The sequence below is a fragment of the Aotus nancymaae genome, unplaced genomic scaffold, assembly GCF_030222135.1.
Source record: "Aotus nancymaae isolate 86718 unplaced genomic scaffold, 86718_ANA_hifiasm-v0.15.2.pri h1tg000029l, whole genome shotgun sequence".
In the NCBI taxonomy this organism is placed as follows: domain Eukaryota; kingdom Metazoa; phylum Chordata; class Mammalia; order Primates; family Aotidae; genus Aotus; species Aotus nancymaae.
In genome coordinates, this window is record NW_026988442.1 from 38,744,155 (window position 1) to 38,771,718 (window position 27,564).

At 44.4% G+C, this 27,564-nt stretch overlaps 1 protein-coding gene across 6 annotated transcripts in view; it reads left to right on the top strand.

Moving 5' to 3' along the window:
* The window catches only part of PHACTR3 (phosphatase and actin regulator 3), a 281,105-nt gene that overhangs the window by 200,183 nt on the left and 53,358 nt on the right, over nt 1-27,564 (top strand). For all 6 annotated transcript variants that reach the window (XM_064382564.1, XM_064382563.1, XM_064382567.1 and 3 more), the window contains one exon: nt 24,000-24,153. In XM_064382564.1, the coding sequence (XP_064238634.1) occupies nt 24,000-24,153 (154 nt within the window). The remainder of the gene's footprint in view (nt 1-23,999; nt 24,154-27,564) is intronic.

Here is a 27,564-nt window from a genome sequence, read left to right on the forward strand (position 1 = left end):
CCACCTGATGGGCGTCTTGCGGAGCAGGTCTGGCCCTGGGTGGTTCTGGCTGAGCACCAAGCAGTGGAGTTTTCAGAGTGGGAACGCACAGCCCCAGTGACAGTCAGCTGAAACAGGGCTGCTTTGTTTTTTTTTTTTTTTTTTTTTTGAGCTGTTACTTCCCATCAAGTACCTTGATAAGCACTTTTCATGCATTTTGTTGCCTAAGTCCCTGGACAAGGTGAGGAGACAGCTGCTATTATTGCTTCTTTTCTTTTCTTTTTTTTTTTAGATGGGGTTTTACTCCTGTTGCCCAGGCTGGAGTGCAATGGCACAATCTCACCGCAACCTCCCCCCACCGGGTTTAAGCGATCCTCCTGCCTCAGCCTCCCTAGTAGCTGCGATTACAGACATGCATCACCACACCCGGCTAATTTCGTATTTTTAGTAGAGTTGGGGTTTCTCCATATTGGTCAGGCTGGTCTCGAACTCCCTACATCAGGTGATCCACCCGCCTCGGCCTCCCAAAGTGCTGGGATTACAGGTGTGAGCCATCACACCCAGCTTTTTAAAATTTTTAAAATTTTTTTTAGAGCTGAGGAAAACGAGACAAAGAGAGGGGATGGAACTCGCCCATTTTGAACCCAGGGCTCTCCAGCTCCACAGTCCTTGAGTGCAGCCTATTGTTCATCCAACTTCTGAGCACCTCATAGGTGCCAGGCCCTGCCCTGAGTGCTGTGGACACAGTGATACAAGCCAGGGTCCCAGCCTGCAGGTGCCTGCAGCAAGGGGGAGGTAGGGACGCCAAAGAGGTGATTTCAAGATTGGAGGATGAGCCCCAGACGGACACAGGCAAAGAATACTCTGTGATTTCTGCATCCGAAAGCAGCCATCTAGGCCAGTGAGTACTTTTGAAAGCATTGGTAGGAGCTGGATCAGTCTCCCGGGGCCTGGGCCTTTGCACTTCGCAGGCTGCCCAGGGGTGAAGGTCAATCTTGTGTGTCCTCTTGGCTGCGCCGTTCCACCCATCTACTGAAATGCTAGTTTGGGCGTTGCTGTCAAGGTATGCTGTAGGTGTGGTTGTCACATGCAGTCGGTGACTTGCAGGGGCTTTGAGTGGACCTCTCCAGCCAGTTAAAGGATTGAGAATAAATTGGAGTTTCCCAGAGAAGAGGAAATCCTGCCTCAAGACTGCAGCATCAGCTCCAGCCATGGGCCTGCCCTGCAAATCCGAGACTTTTCAGCCCCCATGATCACATGAGTCAATTCCTTAAAATAAGTTTCTTAATACACACACATATGCACATATGTATACATATAGAATGTGTATATACATACATATATGTACATGTATGAATGTGTGTGGTGTGTATATATCCTGTCATTTCTGTGTCTCTGGAGAGCCCCAACCCAAGCACCAGGTGACTCTCAAGTGCTGCCAGGATAGAGAACCAAAGCTTTCACATGAGGAGTCCTGGTCATCCAGGTAAAGGCTTTCCACATGGGAACAGCATGAGCGTGAGACGCGTGAGGTGTGCAGAGTAGCATGGTTGTCCCAGAGCCCCGTGTGAGACGTCTGGCTGGCCAGGGAGAGAGACCTTTGTTCTCCCTGTAAAGAAAGCTGGAGTTCAAAAGGCACCAAAGTGTGAAGCCTCTGAGAGTTGTCCCACATCACCTCCTGGCTATGTGGCCTAGGGCCACAGTGTGGGACATTGTCATCTGCAAAATAGGAAACTAAATCCTAGCACCTGCCTCATAGGGCTGCGGGGAGATGACATGGGACATGTGCCAAGGCCACCTCTGGGCCTGGCATACAGCAGGGGCTCATTAACTCCTGGCGGTGCTTGCTGCCGTGGGTGGGAGGCAGTGCAGGAACTCCTGCAGCTGAACTGCTCTTTCTGGAGTGCAGACCTGCTGCCATCTGCCATGATTCAAGCCTTGGAAAGGGCCCCAGGACTTTCTGAGGGTGGGAGTGTGGTCTCCAGAGGAAAGACAGGGAGGGGCCATGAAGAGGCCCAGGGGAGTGTCTGCAGGGAGTGTCAGAGTCAGCTTCAGCTGCCATAACAGGATACCACAGAGTGGGTGCCTGAAACAACAGACATTTATTTTGTCACCATTCTGGAGGCTGAAAGTCTAAGAACAAGGTCTTGGCAGAGTTGATTTCCAGTGAGGCCTCTCTGTGTCCTCACGTGGCCGTTCCGTGGTGTCCTGGTTGGGGAGAGTGGGTGATGAGCACTTGGCTCTGTTTTCTCTACAAGGACACCGGCATCAAATCAGGGTCCCGCTCTTGTGACCTTGTTTAACCTTAGCCACGCCTTACAGGTCATCCCTTCACAAAGGTAGTCACATTGGGGGTTAGGGCTTCAACTTGTGAATTCTGGGGTGGAGGGGTGGTACACAGTTGAACTATAATGTGGAAGACTGAGGCAGAGAAGAGAAATTGGCAGGAGCTGGGGAGTGGGATGGTGCTGCTGGACTCCGTTCTTGGAGCTGTGGGTCCCTGGCTGAAGAGGAAGTGCAGAGGGGAGGAAGTTGGAGACATTTACCAGCAACCTGAGCTCCCTGGAGGGGCCCTGCCCAGCTCCAGGTCGACAAGGACCATATAGTCATTCAAGAGCATTTATTGAGCACCTCCTGCATGCACTGTGGGCAAAGCCAAGTCATATCCACAGAGGAAGACTGTGGCCAACAGCCGCAGCATCCATCCGGTGAGCGTGTACCCGGCACGGTGCACCAGCACAGCACGTGAGGTCTGGTCCTCAGCTGCTTCGTTTTGTTTTCCAGTGGCCCTCTGTGTCCCCTGCTTCTGGTGGCACCCAGGCAGCACTACTTTTCTGTTTATTCATAGGTAGTGAACCATCACTCAGTCTGAGTCATAAACACTGTTTGGATTCAGAGGTCAGAAAATCCTTCCCCTGTGATGCTCAAACTTCTAGTCAATTCAGTGTTTTGCTGGCTCCCTCCCCAGCTGAGCCTCTCCCTGGCAGGAGGCCTGGGCTCGGATCCTCCTCTTTCCCTGCTCATTTCCCAGCTTGGGTGTGTGTGCCTCAGGGAGTGCAGCCTAGCCTGCTGTCGGGGTGCCCTTGGCTGGGCTATAGGCTCTGGCCATTCAGTTTGCCCACTTGGGTCCCAATCTGCAGGGCTGGCACCTCCTGGAGACACAACTTCCTTTCAAAAAACAAGGTCATGGTGATCTCTCTGAGAATTATTTTGAGAACCTGACTACTTAACGATGTGAGACTGCGTGTTCCCGGGCCCTGCCGTGGGGACAGCAAGGGCTGTTGTGGCCTCCTGCTCCTCTCTCCTTAGGATGAACAGGTCCATTCACAGCAGCCCAGGGAGGAGCCCTAGGGGTGGAGCCATCCAGAGGGTTCAACAGGTCAAAGGGGCATTGTGCATGGCATGGTACTTAACACAGCTGAGCAGTGAAAGGGGCATCTAGAAGGCTCTCTGTGCAGTTGACAGGTGTCCATGGAGCTCTCTGTGTACTTGACCTATGCAGCTCTTGGTGTAGTTGATGGGTGTCTATGGAGCTCTCTGTGTGGTTGACAGGTGTCTATGCAGCGCTTGGTGCAGTTGACGGGTGTCTATGCAGCTCTCGGTGTAGTTGATGGGTGTCTATACAGCTCTCGGTGTAGTTGACGGGTGTCTATGTAGCTCTCGGTGCAGTTGACGGGTGTCTATGTAGCTCTCGGTGCAGTTGACGGGTGTCTATGGAGCTCTCTGTGCAGTTGACGGGTGTCTATGGAGCTCTCGGTGTAGTTAACGGGTGTCTATGGAGCTCTCTGTGCAGTTGACGGGTGTCTATGGAGCTCTCTCTGTTCAGTTGATGGGTGTCTATGGAACTCTCTCTGTGCAGTTGATGGTTGTCTATGGAGCTCTCTCTGTGCAGTTTACGGGTGTCTATGGAGCTCTCTCTGCAGTTTACGGGTGTCTGTGGAGCTCTCTCTGCAGTTGATGGATGTCTATGGAGCTCTCTCTGTGCAGTTGACGGGTGTCTATGGAGCTCTCTCTGTTCAGTTGACGGGTGTCTATGGAGCTCTCTCTGTGCAGTTGACGGGTGTCTATGCAGCTCTCTCTGTTCAGTTGACGGGTGTCTATGGAGCTCTCTCTGTGCAGTTGATGGGTGTCTATGGAGCTCTCTCTGTGCAGTTGACGGGTGTCTATGCAGCTCTCTCTGTTCAGTTGACGGGTGTCTATGGAGCTCTCTCTGTGCAGTTGACGGGTGTCTATGGAGCTCTCTCTGTGCAGTTGATGGGTGTCTATGGAGCTCTCTCTGTGCAGTTGACGGGTGTCTATGGAGCTCTCTCTGTGTAATTGACGGGTGTCTGTGCAGCTCTCTGTGTAGTTAACAGGTGTCTATGGAGCTCTCTCTGTTCAGTTGATGGGTGTCTGTGCAGCTCTCTGTGTAGTTAACAGGTGTCTATGGAGCTCTCTGTGCAGTTGACGGGTATCTATGGAGCTATCTGTGTAGTTGACGGGTATCTATGGAGCTCTCTGTGTAGTTGCCGGGTGTCTATGGAGCTCTCTGTGCAGTTGACGGGTATCTATGGAGCTCTCTGTGCAGTTGCCGGGTGTCTATGGAGCTCTCTGTGCAGTTGACGGGTGTCTATGGAGCTCTCTGCAGTTGACAGGTGTCTATGGAGCTCTCTGCAGTTGACAGGTGTCTATGGAGCTCTCTGCAGTTGACAGGTGTCTATGGAGCTCTCTCTATGCAATTGGCAGGTGTCCATGGAGCTCTCTCTGTGCTGTTGATAGGTGTTTACAGAAATCTCTCTCTGTGCTGAATGTAGTTCTCAACAGTGGTGATCTTCACTAATCACTCTATTTTTCGGGAAGTATTAAGGACTTTTATAGTCCAGTGTGCCTGTGTTGTTTTAAATTTCATGGCTGTGGCTGTAGTGGTGCCAGAATAAAGGAAATCATGCAGAGTGGAAGCAATAGGAAACCCTGTCACTTATGCCCTCTTCTGTTAGCAAAACCATTTCCCAGTGCTGGCCTCGACACGGGGTAGGAAAATAGACACCACCTTTTTGTAGGAAGTTAGAATAGTGGCCTCCTTGTGGCGCTCGACCTGCTATGAAGAGTTGATGTTAACTTCTCAATGAGTATGTAAATCACACCCAAGGGCACAGGAGCTCTGGCAGAGGACGGCCCATGCAGGCCTGTGATGGAGTTGGCAGTGCCCTGGCAAGTGCATTGGTTTCTGGGGCGGGGCTGGAAAGGACACTGAGCTGAGATCCAGAGGAGGAGCAGAGCTGGGAGGGTCTCACAGGCACAGAAGCTCTGGGATGGAAGGAAACTCAGCCTTTGAGGGGACTAAAGGGAAGAAGACAGGCAGAGATGGTTCTGGAGAAGCCAGTGGGGGCACAGCCATGTGCAGCCTTTATTCATGCCAGGATCTCATTCTTTAAAGGAAATGCACAAGAGGTATGGGGACATCTTTGGAGCTGTTGTACTGCCAACAACCATGGCACACACAAAAACCCTCGCACAGCAGGAGGAGAGGAGGGTCCCCAGCACCACTCCTCGGTGGGGCCCCCTGGCCAGGAGCTGGAGAGGAGGGTTCCCAGCACCACTCCTCAGTGGGGCCCCCCAGCCAGGAGCTGAAGAGGAGGGTCCCCCTGGCCAGGAGCTGGAGAGGAGGGCCCCCCCCAGCCAGGAGCTGAAGAGGAGGGTCCCCCTGGCCAGGAGCTGGAGAGGAGGGTCCCCAGCACCACTCCTCGGTCGGGCCCCCCAGCCAGGAGCTGAAGAGGAGGGTCCCCCTGGCCAGGAGCTGGAGAGGAGGGTCCCCCTGGCCAGGAGCTGAAGAGGAGGGTCCCCAGCACCACTCCTCGGTTGGGCCCCCCGGCCAGGAGCTGGAGAGGAGGGTCTCCAGCACCACTCCTCAGTCGGGCCCCCCGGCCAGGAGCTGGAGAGGAGGGTCCCTGGCACCACTCCTCGGTTGGGCCCCCTGGCCAGGAGCTGAAGAGGAGGGTCCCCCTGGCCAGGAGCTGGAGAGGAGGGTCCCCGGCACTGCTCCTCGGTTGGGCCCCCTGGCCAGGAGCTGGAGAGGAGGGTCCCCAGCACCGCTCCTCGGTCGGGCCCCCTGGGCTAGAACTCAGGCTTTCAGACAGAGCCTGACTTTTCCACACCCACTTCCTACTGGTTTACAGCCGCTGTATAAAGCAAAGCACCCGCACCTTCCTCTTTGTGACAGACAGCAATGCTTTTTACAGAAACTAGGTTTGTAGACCTCCGGAGGTGTGGGATGGTGGAGAGCCACAGGACTATGCAGCAGAAGTGCAGCATTAGCTGCCCTCTGAAACTCACACCCACAGGGGTGGGCTTTTCTTTTTATTATTTTTTTCCGTAAGTTATTGGGGTCCAGGTGGTATTTGGTTGCATAAGTTCTTTAGTGGTGATTTGTGATTTATTTTTTAATTTTATTTTTCCAGAAGTTATTGGGGTCCAGGTGGTGTTTGGTTGCATAAGTTCTTTAGCGGTGATTTGTGAGGTTTTGGCGCACCCGTTGCCTGAGCAGCACACACTGCACCCTATTTGTAGTCTTTTATCCCTTGCCTCCTCCCACTGGTCCCCACAAGTCCCCACAGTCCATTGTATCATTCTTATGCCTTTGTGTGCTCATAGCTCAGCTCCCACATATCAGTGAGAACATACAATGTTTGGTTTTCCATTCCTGAGTTACTTCAGTTGGAATAATAGCCTCCAATCTCATCCAGGTCACTGCACAGATGCGTTTTACTCTGGAGAAAGTTCATCGGCCCAGAAGGCCTGCCTGCACGCTCTCCTTTCTGACTGAGACACAGTGATGCTTCCCTTACCCTCAGCCACCCATTGCAGAGGCTGGATGCCCCACACCTGGCAGCCCCTCCTCCCCCGTGCTTGGCTCCCTCCTCTCATTAACCTCCAACCCTGCTCTTTCCCTGGCTCTCAGGACACTCTCCCTGCCTTTCTTCCTGCCATCCTGGTCCATCTTCTGTGATCTGCCCCTAAAGGTGAGCAGAACCAAGCTTCCCGGCTCCTTCCTTCACTGGCTCTGTGCTCTCTCTTGAGGCTCAGCCTCATATCTGCCCCCATAAGTGGATCGTCAAAAATCTCCATCCCTGGCTCCACCTCTTTCTGATGCTAAGGCCAGACGTGTCCATTTGTTCACTGTCCCCGTAGAGGCCCCGATGCACCCTGAACTCAGCAGAGTCAAAGCCAGCCTTGTCCTCTTTCCCAGAAAACCCACTCAACTTCCCAGATCCTCATACTCGGCCAATGTCATCTCCATGTTTCCACGTCAAAGCCCAGGCAGTCCCCTCCTCCAACATTACAGTCTCACTCATTCAGAAAAAGATGTGCTGTGATATATGTGTCGGGCATGGCAGGGTGAGTCTGCCCTCAAGACCCCCAAAGTCTGGTGTCGGCATCTATAACAGTGTCACTGTTGTTTTAGAAAACGTCAGGCACTTCTGCCTCTGGCCATGACAAAGCGATGGTAGCTGCCCTCCCCCTGAAGTCAAGTGAGAGACTGGACAGAATGAATGAGAGGACTGTTTTGAGGCATCGAATAGCAACAGTGTATGCCTGTCATCCTTGAGAGAGTGGAGACCCCTGGGTGAGCCCATAACTGATCTTCCTGCTTTCTGCAGGAGGCATCTTCCTACAAGGTGCGGGGAGGTGGCCTCTGAGCAGAGTGGTGATCTCACCGAGGTGAGGAGGCAGAAACTGAAGTCTGGGCTACTGAAGCAGCTGGAGTTTGTAGGACAAGAAGGAGCTATGTAACAGCTTCTGTGCAGATCCAGTTGGCCATGGCCTGGGCTGTGCCTATATGCAGAATTCTACAGGCTTAGCAGAGATTGCCTGTGGGCGTGAGAGCTGAAGTTCGGGGAGTGCTGGGAGATGTTGGGGGTTCAGCTCAAACAGAATGAAGAGACCTCGATGAATGCAACAGACTGTTGAAATCCCACTAAAACCAAGCCTTAGGAGTAAGGAGCATACCTTAAGACTTTGTTCAAAACCAAAATGAACCTGCAGTTATTATAAGTATGTTAGATGTCTTTGAGGACAAGATGATCATAATGAATGACCAGATGGAGAATCTTAGCAGAGAAACAGAAACTAAAAGAAAACCAAATGGAAGTTCTGGAATTAAACAGTACAATATCTGAAAATGTCACTGCTTGTGCAAAACAGATTCCAGGATTGTTCTCACACAGGGGCTTATAAAGTCAGAACAGAGGCCAGGATGGGGTGAGTTGGGGAATCCCTGCCACCCTCCTCTCTCTCCTGGGACTTACTACTCCCTCTACTCAAATGCAAGCCTCAGGCACATCAGTTCATGCAGCCTGAGGTTCTAGGATTGCTAATCCTGGCTTGCAGTTTGTGCTGGGAAATGGTTGCATTAGCATAGTGGAGACATACTTCCTTGTAACTAAGTCTTCGCACATCTCTGTAATTCTGTCCTTAGGATGAATTCCAACATGCAGGCTAATTGAGAAAAAGATATTTCATGGTGAGTTTGTTTTAACTCCAAAGCCTCTTTGCCTTATGTTCTTATTTATACACAATACCCGGTACAGTGCCTTTTTTTCTTTTTCTTTTTTTAATTTAACTTTTATTTTAAGTTCAGGGGTACATGTGCAGATTTGTTATACAGATAAACTTGTGTCGTGGGGGTTTGTTGTACGGATTATTTCGTCACCCAGGTATTGATCTTAGTACTCATTGGTTATTTTTCCTGATCGTCCCCCTCCTCCCACCACATTGGCATCCTTTTTCTTCCCTAGGGAGTACCTGATACTGGTTCTAAAAGCAGTAGCCAGCCGAGTGATACAGGGAGAAATGGCCAACAGAGCTATTTTGTCAAAACCTACAGTAATCAGAAACTCTGACTTGGGAATTCTCCCCTTTCTAGGGATCAGGCTGACAGAAATATTCATATGCGTGCAGAGAAATGTAGGAATGAGGACATTTTCTGCAGCTTTGGTTAGAAGTACAAAAACAAACAGTAATGTATGTGTCCATTTATTGTGAGCTGGACCAATAAATGATGGGGTTATGTGGTGTTCGCACTGTGGGATTACTTACAGCTATTGGAAGAGCTGGATTAAAACACTCTGCTTTGGAACTAGGGCCAGCTGTGGTGTGGAGGAAACAGCATATTGCAAAGTACTATGTATGGTGTGATCCCACTTTTGTAAAACATCAGAATTAAGTGGGAGTCTGTAAATTTTTAATTGTATAGAAATAGGTCTGGAAGTAGATACTGCAAAATGCTAGCAGTAGCTTTTTTTAGAGGTGAAATGTGGGCAGAGAAAGGGAGACTATTTTTCCTCAATACTACTGTTAGACTTAAGTTGTTTGCAATGCACATACATTATTTTTGTAGCTGAGGAAGAGAACATAGTTCTTTGAGCTGAGCTGGGAGGCAGTCAGCTTTCTTCTCTCAGCTGTGACCTTGGACAACTCATATCTCCACGGGCTTTGGTGTTCTTTTCATTAATTCACCAGGGAGGTGAGGGTAAAAGGCGAGCCTGGTGAGCACCTTTCAGCTCCACCATGGTATGAATGTTTGTCCCCTCCAAAACTCATGTTGAAATTCCATTGCCATTATAACAGTATTAAGAGGTAGGACCTCTAAGAGGTGGTTGGGGCATGAGTGCTCCACCATCATGGGTGGGATTAATGCTTGTATAAAAGAGTCAGTCTGAGCTCTCATCCTCTCTTTGCCCTTCTGTTATGTTATAACATCACAAGCGAGCCTCTAGCAGATTCTGGTTCCTTGCTCTTGGACTTCTGAGCCTCCAAAACTGTGAGCCAATAAATTTCTGTTCAATGTAAATTACCTAGTCTTGGGTATTCTGTTATAGCAGCATAAAACAAAGATGAGCTCTAATTCTGATGGTCAGAGCAAACTCCCTGGTAGGTTGAAGGGTAGCTCTGACTGCAACTCCCCGTTGGGAAGCAAATCACTCTACAGCCTTGTCCTTTGGGAAGCCCTGACCTCAAGAATCATTGCCCAGAGGAGTGGCTAGAAGGTCACTCTGGAGAAGCGTGCAAGCGCTTTTCATACTGACTGTATTTCTATTTGTTTTTGCAAATGGGTGGTATGCTCACTATACACTGCAAGGGAACTAAAGACTGCTATGAAACGTCTCTCCTACTTCAGTCTCTCAACTACCAGATTCCTTTTTCAAAGGAGCCCCAATGCTACTGGTTTCTTACCTGTCCCATTGAGGGTGTTTTATGCTTATACAAGCACAGATGTAGTAATATGTATATTAAACTTTTCTACCTTGGAGATTACATATCAAGGAGAAGACTGATGTGAGATCTGCCTCCTCTTCTTTGTCCCTTTCCTGTCTCCCCGCCCACATAGGCCTAGAAGGGAGAATTCTGATGACTAGTCTTACAGCCAGGCACCTCTCTTCACTCTAGTGAGGGCAGCTGTTCATAGGACCAAAGTGCAGTCTGTGGTCTTCATGGAGTGGGGCTGTCAGGAACAGCGGGGAACAAATGAAGGGCCTTGGAAGGATCAACCAGGTCTCATCTGTTGATGGACATATGGGTTATTTTTTAGCTATTACAGTTACAGCTGTGATCAACATTTGTGTACAAGTCTTTGTATAGACATATGCTTTCACTTATCTTGGATAAATAGAAGTGGAATGGCTGAGTCATGTGGTAGGTATTTAACTTTTTAATAAATTGAAAAATGTAAAGTGATCCTGCCATTTAGAGTGGTCCTCTGATACATTCTCAACATCAAGGTATTAGAGTTTCAGTTCCTCCACATCCTCTCCAATACTTGATGTGGTCATTCTTTTTAATTTCATGTAAAGGGTTCTGGGCAGATCCAGTTGGCCAAGGGCTGGGCTATGCCTATATGCAGAATTCCATAGACTTAGCAGAGAGTTAGAATTTAATTTTTAATTCTAGTGGGTATGTAGTGATAGCTCATTATGGTTTTAATTTGCAATTTTTCAGTGATTAACAATGAGCATTTTTTCATATACTTATCATCATATCTTGGTTGGGAAAATGCCTGTTAAAATCTCCTGCCCATTTTAAAAAATTAGGTCAATTGTTTTTTAATGTTTGAGAGTTTCATGAGTTTTATTGGTCTGTGTCTCTGTTTTTATGCTGTTTTGGTTATTATACCAAAATATTGTTTGGTATCATGCTGTTTTAGTTACTATAGCTTTGTAGTATATCTATTTTGTTTTGTTTTGCTTTGTTTTGAGACGGGGTCTTCTCACTCTGTTGTCCAGGCTTGAGTGTAGTGGTAAGACCACAGCTCACTGAAGCCTTGACCTCCTGGCTTCAAGTGTTCCTCCCACTTTGGCTTTCTGAGTAGCTGAGATTATAGACATGTACCACTACACCCAGCTAATTTTTGTATTTTGTGTATAGATGAAGTCTTGCTATGTTTTCGATGGTGCTCTTGAACTCTTGAGTTCAAGCAATTCTCCCACCTTGGCCTCTCAAAATGCTGGGATTACAGGTGTAAGCCATTGCATCCAGCCTGTAGTGGTATATCTTGAAGTCAGGTAGTGTTGTGCCTCCAGCTTTGTTCTTGCCCAAGATTGCTGTAAATATTCAGTGTCTTTTGTGGCTCCATACCAATTTTAGATTCATTTTTTTCCCTAATTTTATGAATAATGTCATTGATATTTTGATGAAGATTGCATTTAATCTGTATGTCACTTTGGATAATAGAGGCATTTTAACAGTGCTTAGTCTTCCAAGCCATAAACAAAGGATATCTTTTCATTTATTTGTGTCTTCTTCAATTTCTTTCAATGATTTATAATTTTCAGAATACAGATCTTTCATCTCGGTTATATTCCCATTTTTTTGTGTGTAGCTATTGTGAATGGGATTATTTTCTTAATTTCTTTATCAGATACAGATAGTTTGCTATTGATGTACAGGAACAGCAGGGATTTTTGTGTGTTGACTTTTGTATCCTGCGACTTTATGGAATTTGTTTATTTTAACAGTTTTTTGGTGAGATATTTAGGGTTTTCTATGTAGAAGATCATGTCATCTGCAAACAGGAAAAATTTAGCTTTTCCTTTCTAATTTGGATGTCTTTTTTTCTGTAGCCTAATTGCTCTGGCCAGGACTTCTAGTATTCTGTTGATTGAAAATGGTAAAAGTGGGCACTCTTAGCTGGACATGGTGGCTCACACCTGTAATCCCAGCACTTTGGAAGGCTGAGGTGGGTGGATCACTTGAAGGCAAGGAGATCGAGACCAGCCTGACAAACATGATGAAACCCCATTTCTACTAAAAATACAAAAATTAGCTGGGTGTGGTGGTGCACGCCTGTAATCTCAGCTATTCAGGAGGCTGAGGCAGGAGAATCACTTGAATCTGGGCGGCAGAGGTTGCAGTGAGCCAAGATTTCACCACTGCACTCCAGCCTGGGCAACAGAGTGAGACTCCATCTCAAAAAAAAAAAGAAGTGGTCATCCTTGTCTTGTTTCAGATCCTGGAGGAAAGGCTTTCCATTTTCCTCCTTCAAAATGATGTTAACTATGGATTTGTCATATATGGCCTTTAATATATTGAGTTATAGTCCTTCTAAACTGACTTCATTAAGAGGTTTTATTATGAAATGATGTTGAATTTTGTCAAGTGCTTTTTCTGCGTCTATTAAAATGATTTTTTTTTTAATATAACATACAATTTGTGTATATTGAACCATCCTTGCATTCCTGGGATAAATCCCACCTGATCATGTTGAAGGAGCTTTTTAAATGTATTGTTGAATTCAGTTTCCTAGTATTTTGTTGAGGATTTTCATATCTGTGTTCATCAGGTATGTTGGCCTGTAGTTTTCTTTTTTGTTGTGTTCTTGTCTGGTTTTAGTAACAGGTAATGATTGCCTTATAAAATGAGTTTGGAAATATTCCTTCCTTTTCAATATTTTAGAATAGTTTAAGAAGAACTGATATTAGTTCTTTAAATGTTTGGTGAAATTCAGAAGTGAAGCCATCAGGTCCTGGACTTTTCTTTGATAGGAAATTTTTTAGGACTGACTCAGTCTCCTTACTCATTATTGGTCTGTTCTGACTTTCCATTTCTTCATAATTAAATCTTGGTAGGCTGTATGTGTCCAGAAAATGATCCACTTATTCTAGGTTATCCAATTGTTCATACTGTGCATTGTGCATGTAATTGTTCAACGTGTCATGATTCTTTCTATTTCTGTGGTATCAGTTGCAATGTTCCATTTTTCATCTCTGATTTTGAGTCTTTTGTTTCTTAATCTAGCTAAAGATTTGTTAGCGTTATCTTTTTTTTAAAAAAACTTCATTTTGTTAATCTTTGCATTTTTCTAGTCTTTATTTCTGTTCTAACCTTTAATTTTTTTCCTTCTACTAATTTTGAGCTGAGTTTATTTTCCTGGTTTCTTGAGGTATAGTGTTAGGTTGTTTATTTCACATCTTATTTTTTTATGTAGGCAATTATTCTTGTATCCTTCCTTGTTATAACTGCCTTTGCTGTATTTCATAGGATTTGGTATGTTTTGTTTCAATTTTTGTTTGTCTAGAGATACTTTCTAATTTCCCTTTAAATTTCTTTGTTGACTCCTTGGTTATTCAGGAGCATGACGTTTTATTTCCTCATATTTGTAAAGTTTCTGAAGATCCTCCTGTTATTAATTTCTAGTTTTACACCTTTGTAGTCAAAGAATATACTTGATATGATTTCAGTCTTCTTAAGTTTGTTGAGATTTGTTTTCTGGCCTAATATATGATCTATCTTGGAGAATGTTCCCTATGCAATTGAGAAAAATGTGTATTCTGCAACTGCTGGATAGAATGTTTTGTAAATGTATATTATGACTGCTCAGTCTAGAGTACACTTTAAATCCAATATTTCTCTGTTCATTTTATGTCTGGATGATCTGTCCATTGCTGAAGGTAAGATGTTGACATCACCTGCTATTATTGGATTGCAATTTATCTCTCCATTTAGCTCTAATAATATGTGTTAATATATTTAGGCACAAATTTGTATGCACATATTTTTACAATGTTAATATCCTCTTGTTGAATTGACTTCATCATTGTATAATCACCTTTTTTGTCTCTTTTTACAGTTTTTGACTTAAACTCTATTTTATCAAATATAAACATAGTTACTCCTGCTTTTCTTTGGGTTTCAATTTGCATGAAGTATTTTTTCTCCTTCCCTTCACTTTCAGTCTGTTTCCTTAGAGGTGAAGTGAATCTCTTGTAGGCAGCAGATCTTATTTTAAAAAATCTATTTAGCCCCTCTATATTTTAGCTGGAGAATTTATTCATTTATATTCAAAGTTAGTATTGATGGGTAAAGCTTTGATTCTTTCCTTGTTCTCATTTGTGTATCTGCTGTAATTTTTTTTGTCATGAGACTTATATAAAAAATTATTAAGTTATAAAGACTATTTTAAGTTGAAAACAACTTAACTGTGGTCACATACAAATACTCTAGATTTTACCTTACCCCACCCCCACAATTTATAATTTTGTTGCCTTAATTTACATCTTTTTAATTTTGTGTGTTTCTTAACAACTTATTGTAGCTATAGTTATTTTATTTTATTGTTTATTATACTGTATTATTGTTTATTATACAAGTTGTGGGGTACATGTGCAGAACATTCAGGTTTGTTACATAATTAGACACATGCCATGGTGGTTTGCTGCATCCATCACCTCGTTATCTCCATTAGGTATTTCTCCTAATGCTATCCCACCCCTAGTCCCACACCCCCTGACAGGCCCTGGTGTGTGATGTTCCACTCCCTGTGTCCATGTGTTCTCACTTCAACTCCCACTTATGAATGAGAACATATGGTGTTCTGTTTTCTGTTAGTGTGTTAGTTTGCAGAGAATGATGGTTTGCAGCTTCATTCATGTCCCTGCAAAGGACATGAACTCATCCTATTTTATGGCTGCATAGTATTCCATGGTGCATATGTGCCACATTTTCTTTATCTGGTCTATCAGTGATGTGTATTTGGGTTGGTTCCAAGTCTTTGCTATTGTGAACAGTGCTGCAGTAAACATATGTGTGCATGTGTCTTTATAATAGAATGATTTATAATCCTTTGGGTATAAACCCAGTAATGGCATTGCTGTGTCAAATGGTATTGCTAGTTCTAGATCCTTGAGGAATCGTCACACTGTCTTCCATGATGGTTGAACTAATTTACACTCCCACCAGCAGTGTAAAAGTGTTCCTATTTCTCCACATCCTGTCTAGCATCTGTTGTCTCCTGACTTTTTAATGATTGCCATTCTAACTGGTGTAAGATGGTATCTCATTGTGGTTTTGGTTGGTATTTGTCTAATGACCAGTGATTATGAGTTTTTTTTTCATATGTTTTATGGCTGCATAAGTGTCTCCTTTTGAGAAGTTCACATCCTTCACCCACTTTTTGATGTGGTTGTTTTTTTCTTGTAAATTTCTTTTAAGTTCTTTGTAGATTCTGGATATTAGCCCTTTGTCAGGTGGGTAGATTGCAAATATTTTCTTCCATTCTGTAGGTTGCCTGTTCACTCTAATGGTAGCTTCTTTTGCTATGCAGAAGCTCTTTAGTTTAATTAGATCCCATTTGTCTATTTTCGGTTTTGTTGTCATTGCTTTTGGTGTTTTACTCATGAAGACCTTGCCCATGCCTATGTCCTGTATGGTATTGCTTAGGTTTTCTTCTGGGGTTTTTATGGTTTTAGGTCTTTAATTCATCTTGAGTTCTTTTTTGTATAAGGTTTAAGGAAGGGATCTAGTTTCAGCTTTCTGCATATGGCTAGCCAGTTTCCCAACACCATTTATTAAATAGGGAATCCTTTCCCCATTGCTTGTTTTTGTCAGATTTGTCAAAAAAAAAAAAAAAAATCAGATGGTTGTAGTTGTGTGGCATTGTTTCTGAGGCTTCTATTCCATTGGTCTATACGTCTGTTTTGGTACAGTGCCATGCTGTTTTGATTACTGTAGCCTTGTAGTGTAGTTTGAAGTCAGGTAGCGTGATGCCTCCAGCTTTTTTTTTTCTTCTTCTTCTTCTTAGGATTGTCTTGGCTATGCAGACTCCTTTTTGATTCTATATGAAATTTGAAATGGTTTTTTCCAATTCTGTGAAGAAAGTAAATGGTAGCTTGATGGCGGTAGCATTGAATCTATAAATTACTTTGGGCATTATGGCCATTTTTCCAATATTGATTCTTCCTAACCATTAGCATGGACTATTTTTCCATCTGTTTATGTCTTTCTTATTTCCTTGAGCAGTGGTTTGTAGTTCCCTTTGAAGAGGTCCTTCATATCCCTTGTTATAGTTATTTTGACCATTGATTTTTAAAAAATCTTCATAGTATAGATTTGAAAGATTTACATACACCATTACCATAATGAAGATTCTGAAGTTGATCATAAATTTGCCTCCTCCAGTGATTTTTATATTTTCATATGTTTTTGTGATAGTAATTATGTCCTTTCACTTCTGGTTGAAGGACTCTCTTAAGCATTTCTTGTAAAGGCAATCTAGTGGTAATAAATTTCCTCAGCTTATTCTTGCCTGGGAAAGATTGTACGTCCTCCATATCTGAAGGATTGCTTTGCTGGAAATAATATTCTTGGTTAGTAGGGCGTCCCCCTCCTGCTTATCACTTTGAATATATCATCCCATTCTCTTCAAGCCTGAGAGATTTATAATTTTGCTTGTAGATTAATGGGGATTCCCTTATATGTGACTTCGTGATTTTTTTTCCTTCTGCTTTTAGAATGTCTTCTTGTTTTTACCTGTTGATGGTTTGATTATGATGTACCTGAGAGAGGACTTCTTTGGACTAAAGCTATTTGAGGATGTTTGAGTTTCATGGATCTGGATGTCCATATCTCTTCCAACACATGGGAATTTTTCATCTATAATTTCGTTAAATAAGTTTTCTTTGTTTTTATCTGTCTCTTCTTACTCTGAAAATTTCATAATTCAAACATTTGTTTACTTAATGGTGTCTCACGAGTCCCATAGGTTTTCTTCACTTTTTAATCCATTTTTTCTCTCTTTTTTCCCCTCTGGATGGGTTATATGGAGTTCAGGAGTTCATATTGCTTGATCTAGTCTGTTGTTGAAGCTCTCAATTTTTTAAAAAAAAATTTATTGAATTCTTCAGCTACAAGATTTCTACTTGTTCCTTTTTAAATGATGCCTCTTTGTTGACTTTATTATTCAGATCATAAATTGTTTTCCTGATTTCATTGAATTTTCTACCTGTATTCACTTGTATCTTGCTAAGGTTTCTTAAGGTCATTATTTTGAATTTCTTCTCATGCAATTCATAAATTTTTATTTCTTTAGGGTCAGTTATTGGAGAATTATTATGTTTCTTTGGCAGCATCATGTTTCCTTCCTTCCTTGTTTCTTGTGTCCCTGCATAGATAATCTCCACATATTGTGAAACAGTCACCTCATCTAATTTTATAGAGTGGCATACTTTTGGGAAAAACTTTTACCGGTAGATGGATCCTAGGGTGTCGGTAAGGTAGAGCACGTTGCCTTTGGTTCCAGGTGGGTGCCGTAGTATAGTCTCTGTGCAGGTTTTTCAGCTGTAATATATGTCAGCAATGCCCATGAGTGCCTCTGTTGCCTAGTCTGCAGAAGCATGTGGCAATAGTGGTAGGAAGCTATATTGTTAGTTTTCTCATTGGCTGTCAAATACTTTTTCTGTGTACATTGAAGTAATTATGTGCTTTTTTTAGTTTGTCAGTTTTGGTGAATTAACTTGTTGCTTTTTGAGTGACAAGCTAATCTTGTCTTCCTGGGTTAAAAAAAAAAAAAAAAACCCACTTGGTCATGGTGTATCACAATTTTTATAAATTCTTGGGTTTGGTTTGCTAATTTTTTCAGAGTTTTACATCAGTGTTCTTCAGGGATAGTCATCTTTCATTTTCTTTTCTTGAAATATTTTCTAGTTTTACTTTGTCAGAGTAAATTCTGGCTTCACAGAATGATGTGTAGTCTCTCTTGTCTTAGTTTGTTCATGATGCCATAACAAAATACCACAGATGAGGTGGTAACAAATAATACAAATTTATTTTTCCCAGTTCTGAAGGCTAGGAGTTCAATATGCTAGAAGGTTCACTGCCTGGTGAGAACTCATTTATCACAGATTGCATCATCTAAGTGTCCTCACATGACAAGAGATGGAAGGACAGAAAGATGTGAACTATTGTGAAGCCCTTTTTATAGGAACATAAATCCATTCATTATCGAGGAGCCCTCAAGCCATTCATGATGGAGGAGACCTCCTGACCTAATCACTTCCAAAAGTCCCCACCTCTTAATACTATTGCATTGGAGATTACATTTCAACATGAATTTTGGAAGGGATACAAACATTCAAACCATAACCTTCCTTTCACTTTTTTGAAATAATTTATAGAAAATTAGTATTATTCCTTAAATGTTTTCTAGAACTCATCTGTGCATGTGTCTGAGACTGCAGCGTGTGTGTGTGCCTGATAGGTCCATTCTGGTTACATATTTCTTCTTAAGTGAGGTTTGGTAGTTTGTGGTTTTTCAAGGAATTCATTCATTTTATATCAGTTGTCAAATGTATTAGCATGAAGTGATTAATTACTTTTCCTTATATCTTGTTAACATCTGTAGGATTAGATGATGTCAGTGTCACCTCTCCAGTTTCTGATATAGGTAATTGAGTGTTCCCTCACTGTCTCTTTTTTTCTTCTTCCTGATTAATTATTTTCTTTATTATTATTTTTTATTTCATTGGTTTCTGCTCTGATCCTTATTATTTTTTTCTTCTCCTGTGGTTTGTTTTGTTCTTCTTTTTCTAGGTTTTTAAGGTGGAATCTGATATCATGGATTCAAAGCCTTTCTTCTTTTTAAATATTGGCATTTAATGTTATAAATTTCCCTCCTACCATTATTTTGATATATTGTATTTTCATTTGTTTCAAAACACTTTCAAATTTCCCTTTTGATTTCTTATTGGAGCTATGAATTATTCAGGAGTTTTTAAAGTTAATTTCCAAATATTTGTGTATTTGTCATTATTGATTGCCAATTTATTTCCACTCTGGTCAGAGAATATACTTTGTATGACTGAGTCCTTTGAAATTTATTGAAAATTATTTCTGGTCCAGAATATGTCCTATCTTGGTAAATGCTGTGTGTATACTTGAATGTGTAATCTTCTGTTGTTTGATACAGTGCTTCATAAGTATTAGATCAAATTGGTTGATGTCATTCATGTCTTCAGTACCCTTACAGGTTTTCTATTTATTCTATCAATTATTTAGAGATGGGTTTTGAAATCTCCAAGTAATAATGTGTAGATTTATTTCTTTCTTTCCTCAATTCTATCACTTTTTGCTTTATGTATAGATTTGTCAATATTTAGTATCATTACACTCTCCTGATGAAGTTATCTCTTTATCATAAGATGACCCTTTTCAAAGAACCTGATGAGGTTTCTTGCTCTGAATTCTACCTTGCTCAATACTAATATGCCCATTTCATCTCTGTTTGATTAGTGTCCGAATGGTACATCTTTTTTAAGATTTTATTTTTAATCTATTTGTATCTTAATATATATAAAGTGTTGTTCTTTATATGTTCTTTAAATATAGAACATGTTTTCTTAGCAGCATATAGTTTTGTCTCGTATTTTAATCCATTCTGAAAAATTTTGCTGTTAATTAGGGCATTCTGACCATTTGCATTTAATGATTATTTTAATTAGATTTAAATCTACCACCTGGCTATTTATTTTCTATTTGTCCCATCTAGTTTTTTCTATCCTTTCTATCTTTCTGCTTTCTTTTGGATTGAGTGATTCTTTTATTCCACGTTTTCTCCTCTGTTGACTTATTAGCTATGCCTCCTTGACTATTTCAGTAGTTATAATGGTTGCTTTAGTGGTTATAGCATGCCTCTATTTTATCACTGTCTGCCTCAGGTGATAGTATGCTGCTTCACTTCGAGGCTCGTGACCTCACCACAGCGTACTGCTGTTCTCCTTTCCCAACATTTGTTCTGTTGTTGTCCATTTCTCTCATGTTATAGACCTCATGCTACTTTATTTTTATTATCAAAGTCAGCTTTCCTTTAAAGATAAATAATAAGAAAAAAATTATATATTTACACTGTGGTTACCATTTCTATTACTCTTCTTTCCCTTGTATAGATTCAGGTTTCTGTCTACTATCATTTTCCTTCTGCCTTAAGGATTTCCTTTGTCATTTCGTATAATGAGGTCTGCTGGTGATGCAGTCTTCCAGCTTTTTTATGTCCAAGAAGGTATTTATTTTGTCTTTATTTTGAACGATACTTTTTTCAAGTATGGAATTCCGAGTTTGGTGTTTTTTTCTTTCATTACTTTATAATTGTTGCTCCACTGTCTTCTCATCGGCATTGTTTCTCTTGATACATCCGCTGTCATCATTCTCTTTGTTACTCTATACAGAGAATATAGAGAATGTCTTTTTAGTTCTGTACACTTTTAATGTTTCCTTGTGGTTACAGACTTTGATCATGATGGCCCAGATACAGTTTTATGTTTCATGCTTAAAGTTCACTGAGCTTTTTCCTGCTTCTTTGCAGGCATGGTAGTTTTTTTATTGGATGACACATGTTGTGAATTTTGCCTTCTTGGGTGTTGTTTTTTGTATTCCTGTAAATGCTCTTGAGTTTTGTTCTGGGAAGCTGTTAAGTTACTTGAAAGGAGTCTAATTCATCCAGGTTTTGCTTTAACATTGCAGTAACAGAGCAGTGTTCAGTTACTGAGTTAGCTCAATGACTAACTCTCCCATTTCAGAGGCAGAACCCTCTGCGTACTCTATCCAATGCCCTGTACATCATGAAATTTTCTGTCTGGCTGATGGGACCCGGCCCTCTGTCCAGTGCTGTGTGTGCACCAGGCACTGTTACCTCATCATTTCTGATGATTCTTTCCTCAGAGGCACACGTTAATCCACTAAAGGTTGAAGGGACTCTCTGCAGATCTTTGGGTCTTCTTTCTATGCAACTCTTTCCTCTCCAGGTCTTTTTTATGCTCACTCTGGCTTCCCTGATCCTCATGTCCTCTCGACTTCATCTTCTCAACTCAGGGAGTTTTCCAGGCTCTTCCTGGGTTCACCCTCCCTGGTTGTGGCCTGGCGACTCTCTAGAGGCAGTAGCTAGTAGCTGGCCAGTCATGGGGCTACTCCATTCGATTCTCATTTCTCAAGGATCACTGCTCTTTGTTGCAGATTTCTAACATGTTGAAAACTACTGTTTTGTACATTTTGACTTTGTGTTTGAGATTTGAGTGAGAAAGACAATTCAGTCCATGTTTTTCCACCGCGGTCAGAAGCAGAAGTTAATGTCATAACTTTGTACTTTGAAGACTGAGACAAGTTTTCACAGCACATGCCTTCTAGAGAACAAAGTTAGGCTCTGCTGTTGGGTGTCCCTAGATGGGAACCCCACTTCTCTTTCAGGCTTCAGCTCAGATGCTACTTCCTTCCGAAATCCCTTTCGGGCACTCTACCTTCCTTTTGTGGCTTATGTATCCTCTCTTACACCAGATGATTCTGCAGTGTTTGTGTTGGTATATGGCAAAAATAAACGAGATATAATCCTCGCTGTGAATAAACTCACCGTATTTGTTTTTACCCATGGAGTGAAAATGTTTTAAGCTCACATAATGACCATGGTTAGGAAAAGAGCCACACAAATAATTAGGATATATTGTGACAGTGCACAAATGGAAACACACATAATGTGCCTGAGAACATGACACTTGCTGGCTTCACGTTTCCTTCCCTCACCTGACCAAGCTCAGCCAGACATGCGCTGTGTCTTCCTCATGTTTGCTCTTCAGTGCCAGATGTGGGAGAGGCGCCTTATGGACAGGTGCCTTATTGAACTGAGCGGATCCATGAATGTCAGGCTGCGAGTGTGGCCGCTGGGTTCAGGCCTAGGTTTACATCCTGGTTCTGCCTCTTAACCACTCTGTGCTTCAATGGGAGAGCAGGAGGTCCTGCTTAGTTTTGGATGTGCTAAGTTTGAGATGCCTGCTAGAGATCCAGGGGGAGGCATGGTGAAGACAGCTGATGTGCAAGCCTGGAGTTCAGGAGGGAGGTGGTGTCCGGGGGTGGAAATCTCAAGCCAGTAGCAGTTGGTTCTTAGTCATGGGACACAGGAGGTCATATAAGAAGCAAATGTGGACAGAGAGGGAAGGAGTTTGAGGACTGGGTCCTGGGCACACCCACATCTGGAGGTGGGGGAGATGATGAAAGCCAGCGAAGTAAACTGAGACACGGTCATTGGGACAGGAGTATAGCGGGCTAGGGCAGAGACCTGGAAGGAGAGAGAAGAGAGCCTTTCACAAAGAAGGGAGTGACTGACGGGGTCCAGAGATTCTGTACTTCTTTGTGCTTGAGTACAGAGTCTGGGCTTCTCCTGAGCATCCTTTGCTCCACTGGGATGAAAGATGGGACCCGATAAGATGGGGTTGGGGCAGTGTCCTGAGCCCCACACGTTTGTGCGTCTGTGTGCAGGGAATGTGGAAGGCAGCTCCTGCTTGGTGAGGTGGAGCTGAGAGTGGTGCCACTTAGCAGCTATCTGTGCCACTCTGGTACTCAGAGAGAAGGAGCTGGCATTGCCCATCCTTCCTCCTAAGCCCTGTCAGTTGTGCATTGGAAAGGTGCCCTCGCCCACCACATTTGCTGGAGTTGGACTAGAGCTGGTAATATCAGAGTTCTGTGTTTTATTTCATTTAATTTCTTGCACAATGCATGGATTTTTATTGAGTTTTGCCAATACATAGCTCCGTAGGGTATTACCGAGCAAGACTGCTCTGAAGATAAAGTTGTGTACTTGGAAAGACAATGCTGTATTATTTTCAAAACCCCCTGAGAAAAAGGCTTTTGCACTGGATAAACTCTGGATCAGGTCCAGTAGAGACACTTGCAAAAAGGGGTGTTGCAGGAACACAGCATGGGTCAAATGATGACAGTTTGTGGGGAATGAGTCTCTGAAGAGCTCTCGCCCAGTCTATTTCCTCTGTGGCTGCCAGGCTGCTGGTCTTCACAAATGCAGACTGTCGCATGTCAAGGCTATTGCAGAGCTGAAGAATGGGACACAGGACTGGAAAGGTGAAACATTCTTTTCAAAATTCAGCCAATTTTTCTGGAATAAACATTCCTTGTTTTGCTGTAAACCTGTGCTTAATTTCCAGAATTGTGAAAAAGTTGACTGAAATCTTTTTTTTTTTTTTTTTTTTTGCCATCTTCCTTTGCTTTTACAAAGGAGGGATTTTTGTTTCACCATTTTCTGTGATGTTACTAAACAATGCTGTAAGTAACATTGTTACTGTGGGGGAAGGCTGTCACTTAACTTAAAGTCTAGGCAGATAATAAACAGACTGGAAAGCCATCAGGTGTGGAGGGATTAGGATAAGTGGAGTGGTGGTGACTGGAGGCTCGGGGGCTTCTGAGGGGCTGGGTCCAGCCCTGGATGATACCGGCAGAGCTGTGTGGCAGGCACAGGAAGGAGATGACATGGAGACCCTAACGTGGTCATCTAGAAACTGAAGGAGAGCCATGTGTCTTGGGGGACAGTGGGCAGGGAGAAAGTGCAAGGGTCATATGGAGCTAGGTTGGGGCAGCGGCCACCATGGGAAAAGTCACTGTGTCATTTCTGGTCCAAACTCAGACATTTTTGAAAGAAAAAAGTGGGTGCTATTAGTAGTCATCTGGGACAACAGGTGTTAATGGGGACTGTTCCTGGAAACCCATGAGTAGGGGGCTTAGTGGACAGAGACAGTGATATCACCTTGCCCCTGAGCTGCCCACTGTTCACTGGAAAGTGACCCAAGCTGTGAGTGTGTGTCCTGTCCTCTCAGTTCTAGCCACATCACCCTGGTCCGCAGTCCTTCCTCTGGCAGGTGGGTAGCTCCATTGACAAGCCAGCTCTCCACTAAGACCTGTCTTCTTTGTCCCCTTCTCTCCTCTTACCTGGATGGGGCTCTTAGGAACACTACCACGGAAATGCAAGAAGGAGCTCCTGGCCGTGAAACTAAGGAACCGGCCCAGCAAACAGGAACTAGAGGACCGGAACATTTTCCCCAGAAGGACTGATGAAGAAAGACAGGAGATCCGGCAGCAGATCGAGATGAAGCTCTCCAAGTAAGTGGCAGCGTGCGGGCACAGCAGGGCCTGCACCCTGGCCTTGCAGGCTGAGCCCCTCTGAGATCCCACATCCTGGGTGTGCCAGGCCGGGGTGCACTCACAGCGTCTGCGGCAGGTCTCTTGGCCCCGCCACCGTTGACATTTGGGGCTGCATACTTCTTTGCTTTGGGGGCTGTCCCGTGCATGCTGGGATGTTGAGTGACACTCCCGGCCCCTACACACTACGCTTCCCGTGATGACTGAAACTCCCTGGACATGCCTCTTGGGGTGTGAATTGCTCCACTGGCCTGTAGGAGCCAGGCAAGGACTGGGCCAAACTGACGAGGGCGTGGTTTGTCAGTGTTAGGGACGGGGAAGTCTCTGTCCACCTCTCTCTGACCATTTTCCTGCAAGAATGTGGATCCAGTGTGGCCAGGTCTTCTAAGTTTGTGAAGTAAAGCTACACCACACACACACACACACACAGTTATGCAGTCATGTGTCATTTAATGACAGGATACATTCTGAGAAACACGTCATCATTAGGAGATTTTGTGTTTGTGGGAACATCACAGAGTGCACTACACAAACCCAGAGGGTGCGGTCAGCTGCACATCCAAGGGTAAGCTGTAGCCGATGGCTCCGAGGCTACACGCCCCTACGGCACGTGACCGCGCTGAACACTGTGGGCAATTCTAGCACATTATCGTATAGAAACATTCCTCAACAGAGAAGAGGTACAGTACAAATATGACATACAAAATAAAAACGGCTACATCTGTCTAGAGCACTTACTGTGAATGGAGCTTGCAGGCTGGAAGTTCTCTGGGGGAGTCCTGAGTGGGTGGTGAGTGAGTGTGAAGGCCAGGGCGAGGCCGTGCCCCACTGCAGCTGTCACACACACAGCACGCTGAGGCTACGCTATGTTTATAGAAAAATTTTTTCTTCAATAATAAGTTAACCTTAGCTTACTGTAACTTTTTACTGGATAAACTTTAACTTTTGAACTGTTATAATAACAGCACAAAACACACATTATACAGCTGTACAAAAATAATTTCTCTTTATCCTTATTCTATAAACTTTTCATATTTTTCAATTTTACTTTTGAAACGTTTTATTAAAAGTTAAAACACAAACGCCACATTAGCCCAGGCCTGCACACTTTCGGACCGTCGAGATCTGTCTTCCTCCTCCACATCCTGTCCCACAGGGGCAAGTTAATTGTAAAGCAGCCTCCGGCAGGTCCCTCAGGAGGAATCCAGAAGGCACCGTTCTCACAGGAGACGCAGCTCCATGCACGGCACCGCCCCTGTGGGACAAGACGTGTTCTGAGGGACCTGCCGGAGGCTGCTTTACAATGAACTTTTCTTTGTAATAAGCAGGAGGAGTACACTCTAAAATAATCATTAAAATAGTAGTGAATACATAAAGCAGTAACATGTATGATGAACCGCACGGTTATATGTACTAGACTTTTAGAGGACTTGGCGGCACGGTAGGTGTTTTTACACCAGCATCGCCACAAACATGTAAGGAACACGTTACACCACGATGTTATATGACAACAACGACGTCACTAGGCATTAGGAATTTTACAGCTCCGTCTTCTTCTTACAGGACAGCTGTCATCTATGTGGGCTGTCACTGAAATGTCATTATGAGGCGCATGTCTACATATATACACATGCATGTACATACGCATCATTTTCTGGACAGTGTGCGCACTGAGTCCACCCATCTGCTGTCTGACTGCAACCCAAAGCCCTGGGTGGGCACCTGCTGTGTTGCACCCCCGAGGGTTCCCTGGGTGGTCCCTGTGGTCTGCTGGACTGGAGATGGTTGGTGCCATGGGGCAGGACAGAGTCGAGCTGCTGCGTCGTGCTGGGTGAGGTCTTAGGGATCCAGGCATGCCCCTGAGACAGCATGGGGGCCTTCTCTTGGAAGGCAAGGCTGCCATGAGCCAGGTGGAGCTGCCCTGTGTGGCTTTCCAGGGTTGGGCACCTCCCTAGTTGCTCTGCACATTCCAGAGCCACTGGGGTTCAAACCACTCAGAGCTTGCTGCGTAGCCCGGTTCACGCCCTGACACTGCCCGAAGTTGCCAAGAGCCACGAAGCAGGCATTGGTGGGCTTTCAGAGGAAAGTCATGCCATTCCGGCAGGGTGGGCCTCTGTGTCCTCTGAACCTACCAGGCTGGATGGCGGGCCAACAGGTCCCGCGTGCGGCAGGAGGGGACATTCTGACGGAGCTCATGCACGCCATCCCAGCAGCCACAGTGGGCCTCTCCTGCCCACACTTGTGAAGTGTGAGCAGTCTGTGCAGGGCTGGGCTTGGCAGACAGTGCCCTGGACTGCCCCTAGTCTGCATGCTCCCTCTTTAAACCTCAAATGCCCAACCCTTCCCTGGAGGGAGAGTCAGTGCCCCAGGGCTGAGGGAAACCAGCTCAGGGAGCGCCACCGCCTCTGTTGATCTGTTCTCCACCCTTGCTGTCCCCTGCCCCCGAGTCACTGGAGACCCTGGGAAAATGCAGGTTCTGATGCTTCAGGTGCAGTGAGGCCTGAGAGTCTGCATTTCTAGCTAGCTTCTGGGGCTGCCGACCCCACTTGCTGCCGGGCTGCAGGTCACACTTTGAGAAGTGACGGTCTGCAGCAGGGTGCCCGGCCTTGGCACTGTTGATGTTTGGGCCCAGATCGTTCTCCATGGAGGGACTGTTAGCAGCATCCCTGCCCCCACCCACTAGATATTAGAAGTCCACCCTCCACTTTTGACCATGAAACACGGCCCAGAGGCCCCCCAGTGTCCCCTGAGGTTGGAGAAAACAGAATGGTCCCTGGGTGAGAATTCATGATTTGAAGGTTGAACTCCCGCTCTGGGCAGATTTTCCTCTGAGCAGTGGGGCTCTTCATTTCGAGGAAGGATTGTTTCTCATCTCTGCTGGGGAGCTTGGGCCCAGTGATCTCAACTCCCACCCAAATCCTTACTGGAGTGTTTTCACAGGGGAGGCCCGGCCTGGAGTGGGGCCGTGTGTAGAACGCGCTGTCCGGCCCTTCCAGGCGTTGCAGAGCTGTGTTTGGGGCGCCTCCGGTGCGGGCGGCATTTCTACCAGCTTTTGGGAAATCCCTGCCGGCAGCACGGTGTCCTCATCCCAGGCGTTCAGTTCTGCGGGTCTCCGTGACGGGGCACGGGCTCCTCCCAAGGCTTGGTTTTCTGTTTCTCTGATTTCCGGTGAGGTTGAACATTGTTTTCAGCTTTCATCAGCTTTTTGGTTTCTTCTTTGATTTATGTACTTTGCCTGAAGTTTTCTTTATCTTAATGATTTTTCAGAGTTTACTTTTGAACTTGTGGCTTCTAATCCTTCCCAGTTTTGAGTTAATGATTCTTCTGTTTGGGGCTTGTGTTTTCAGTTTTAAAATACTTTTCTTTGAGGCA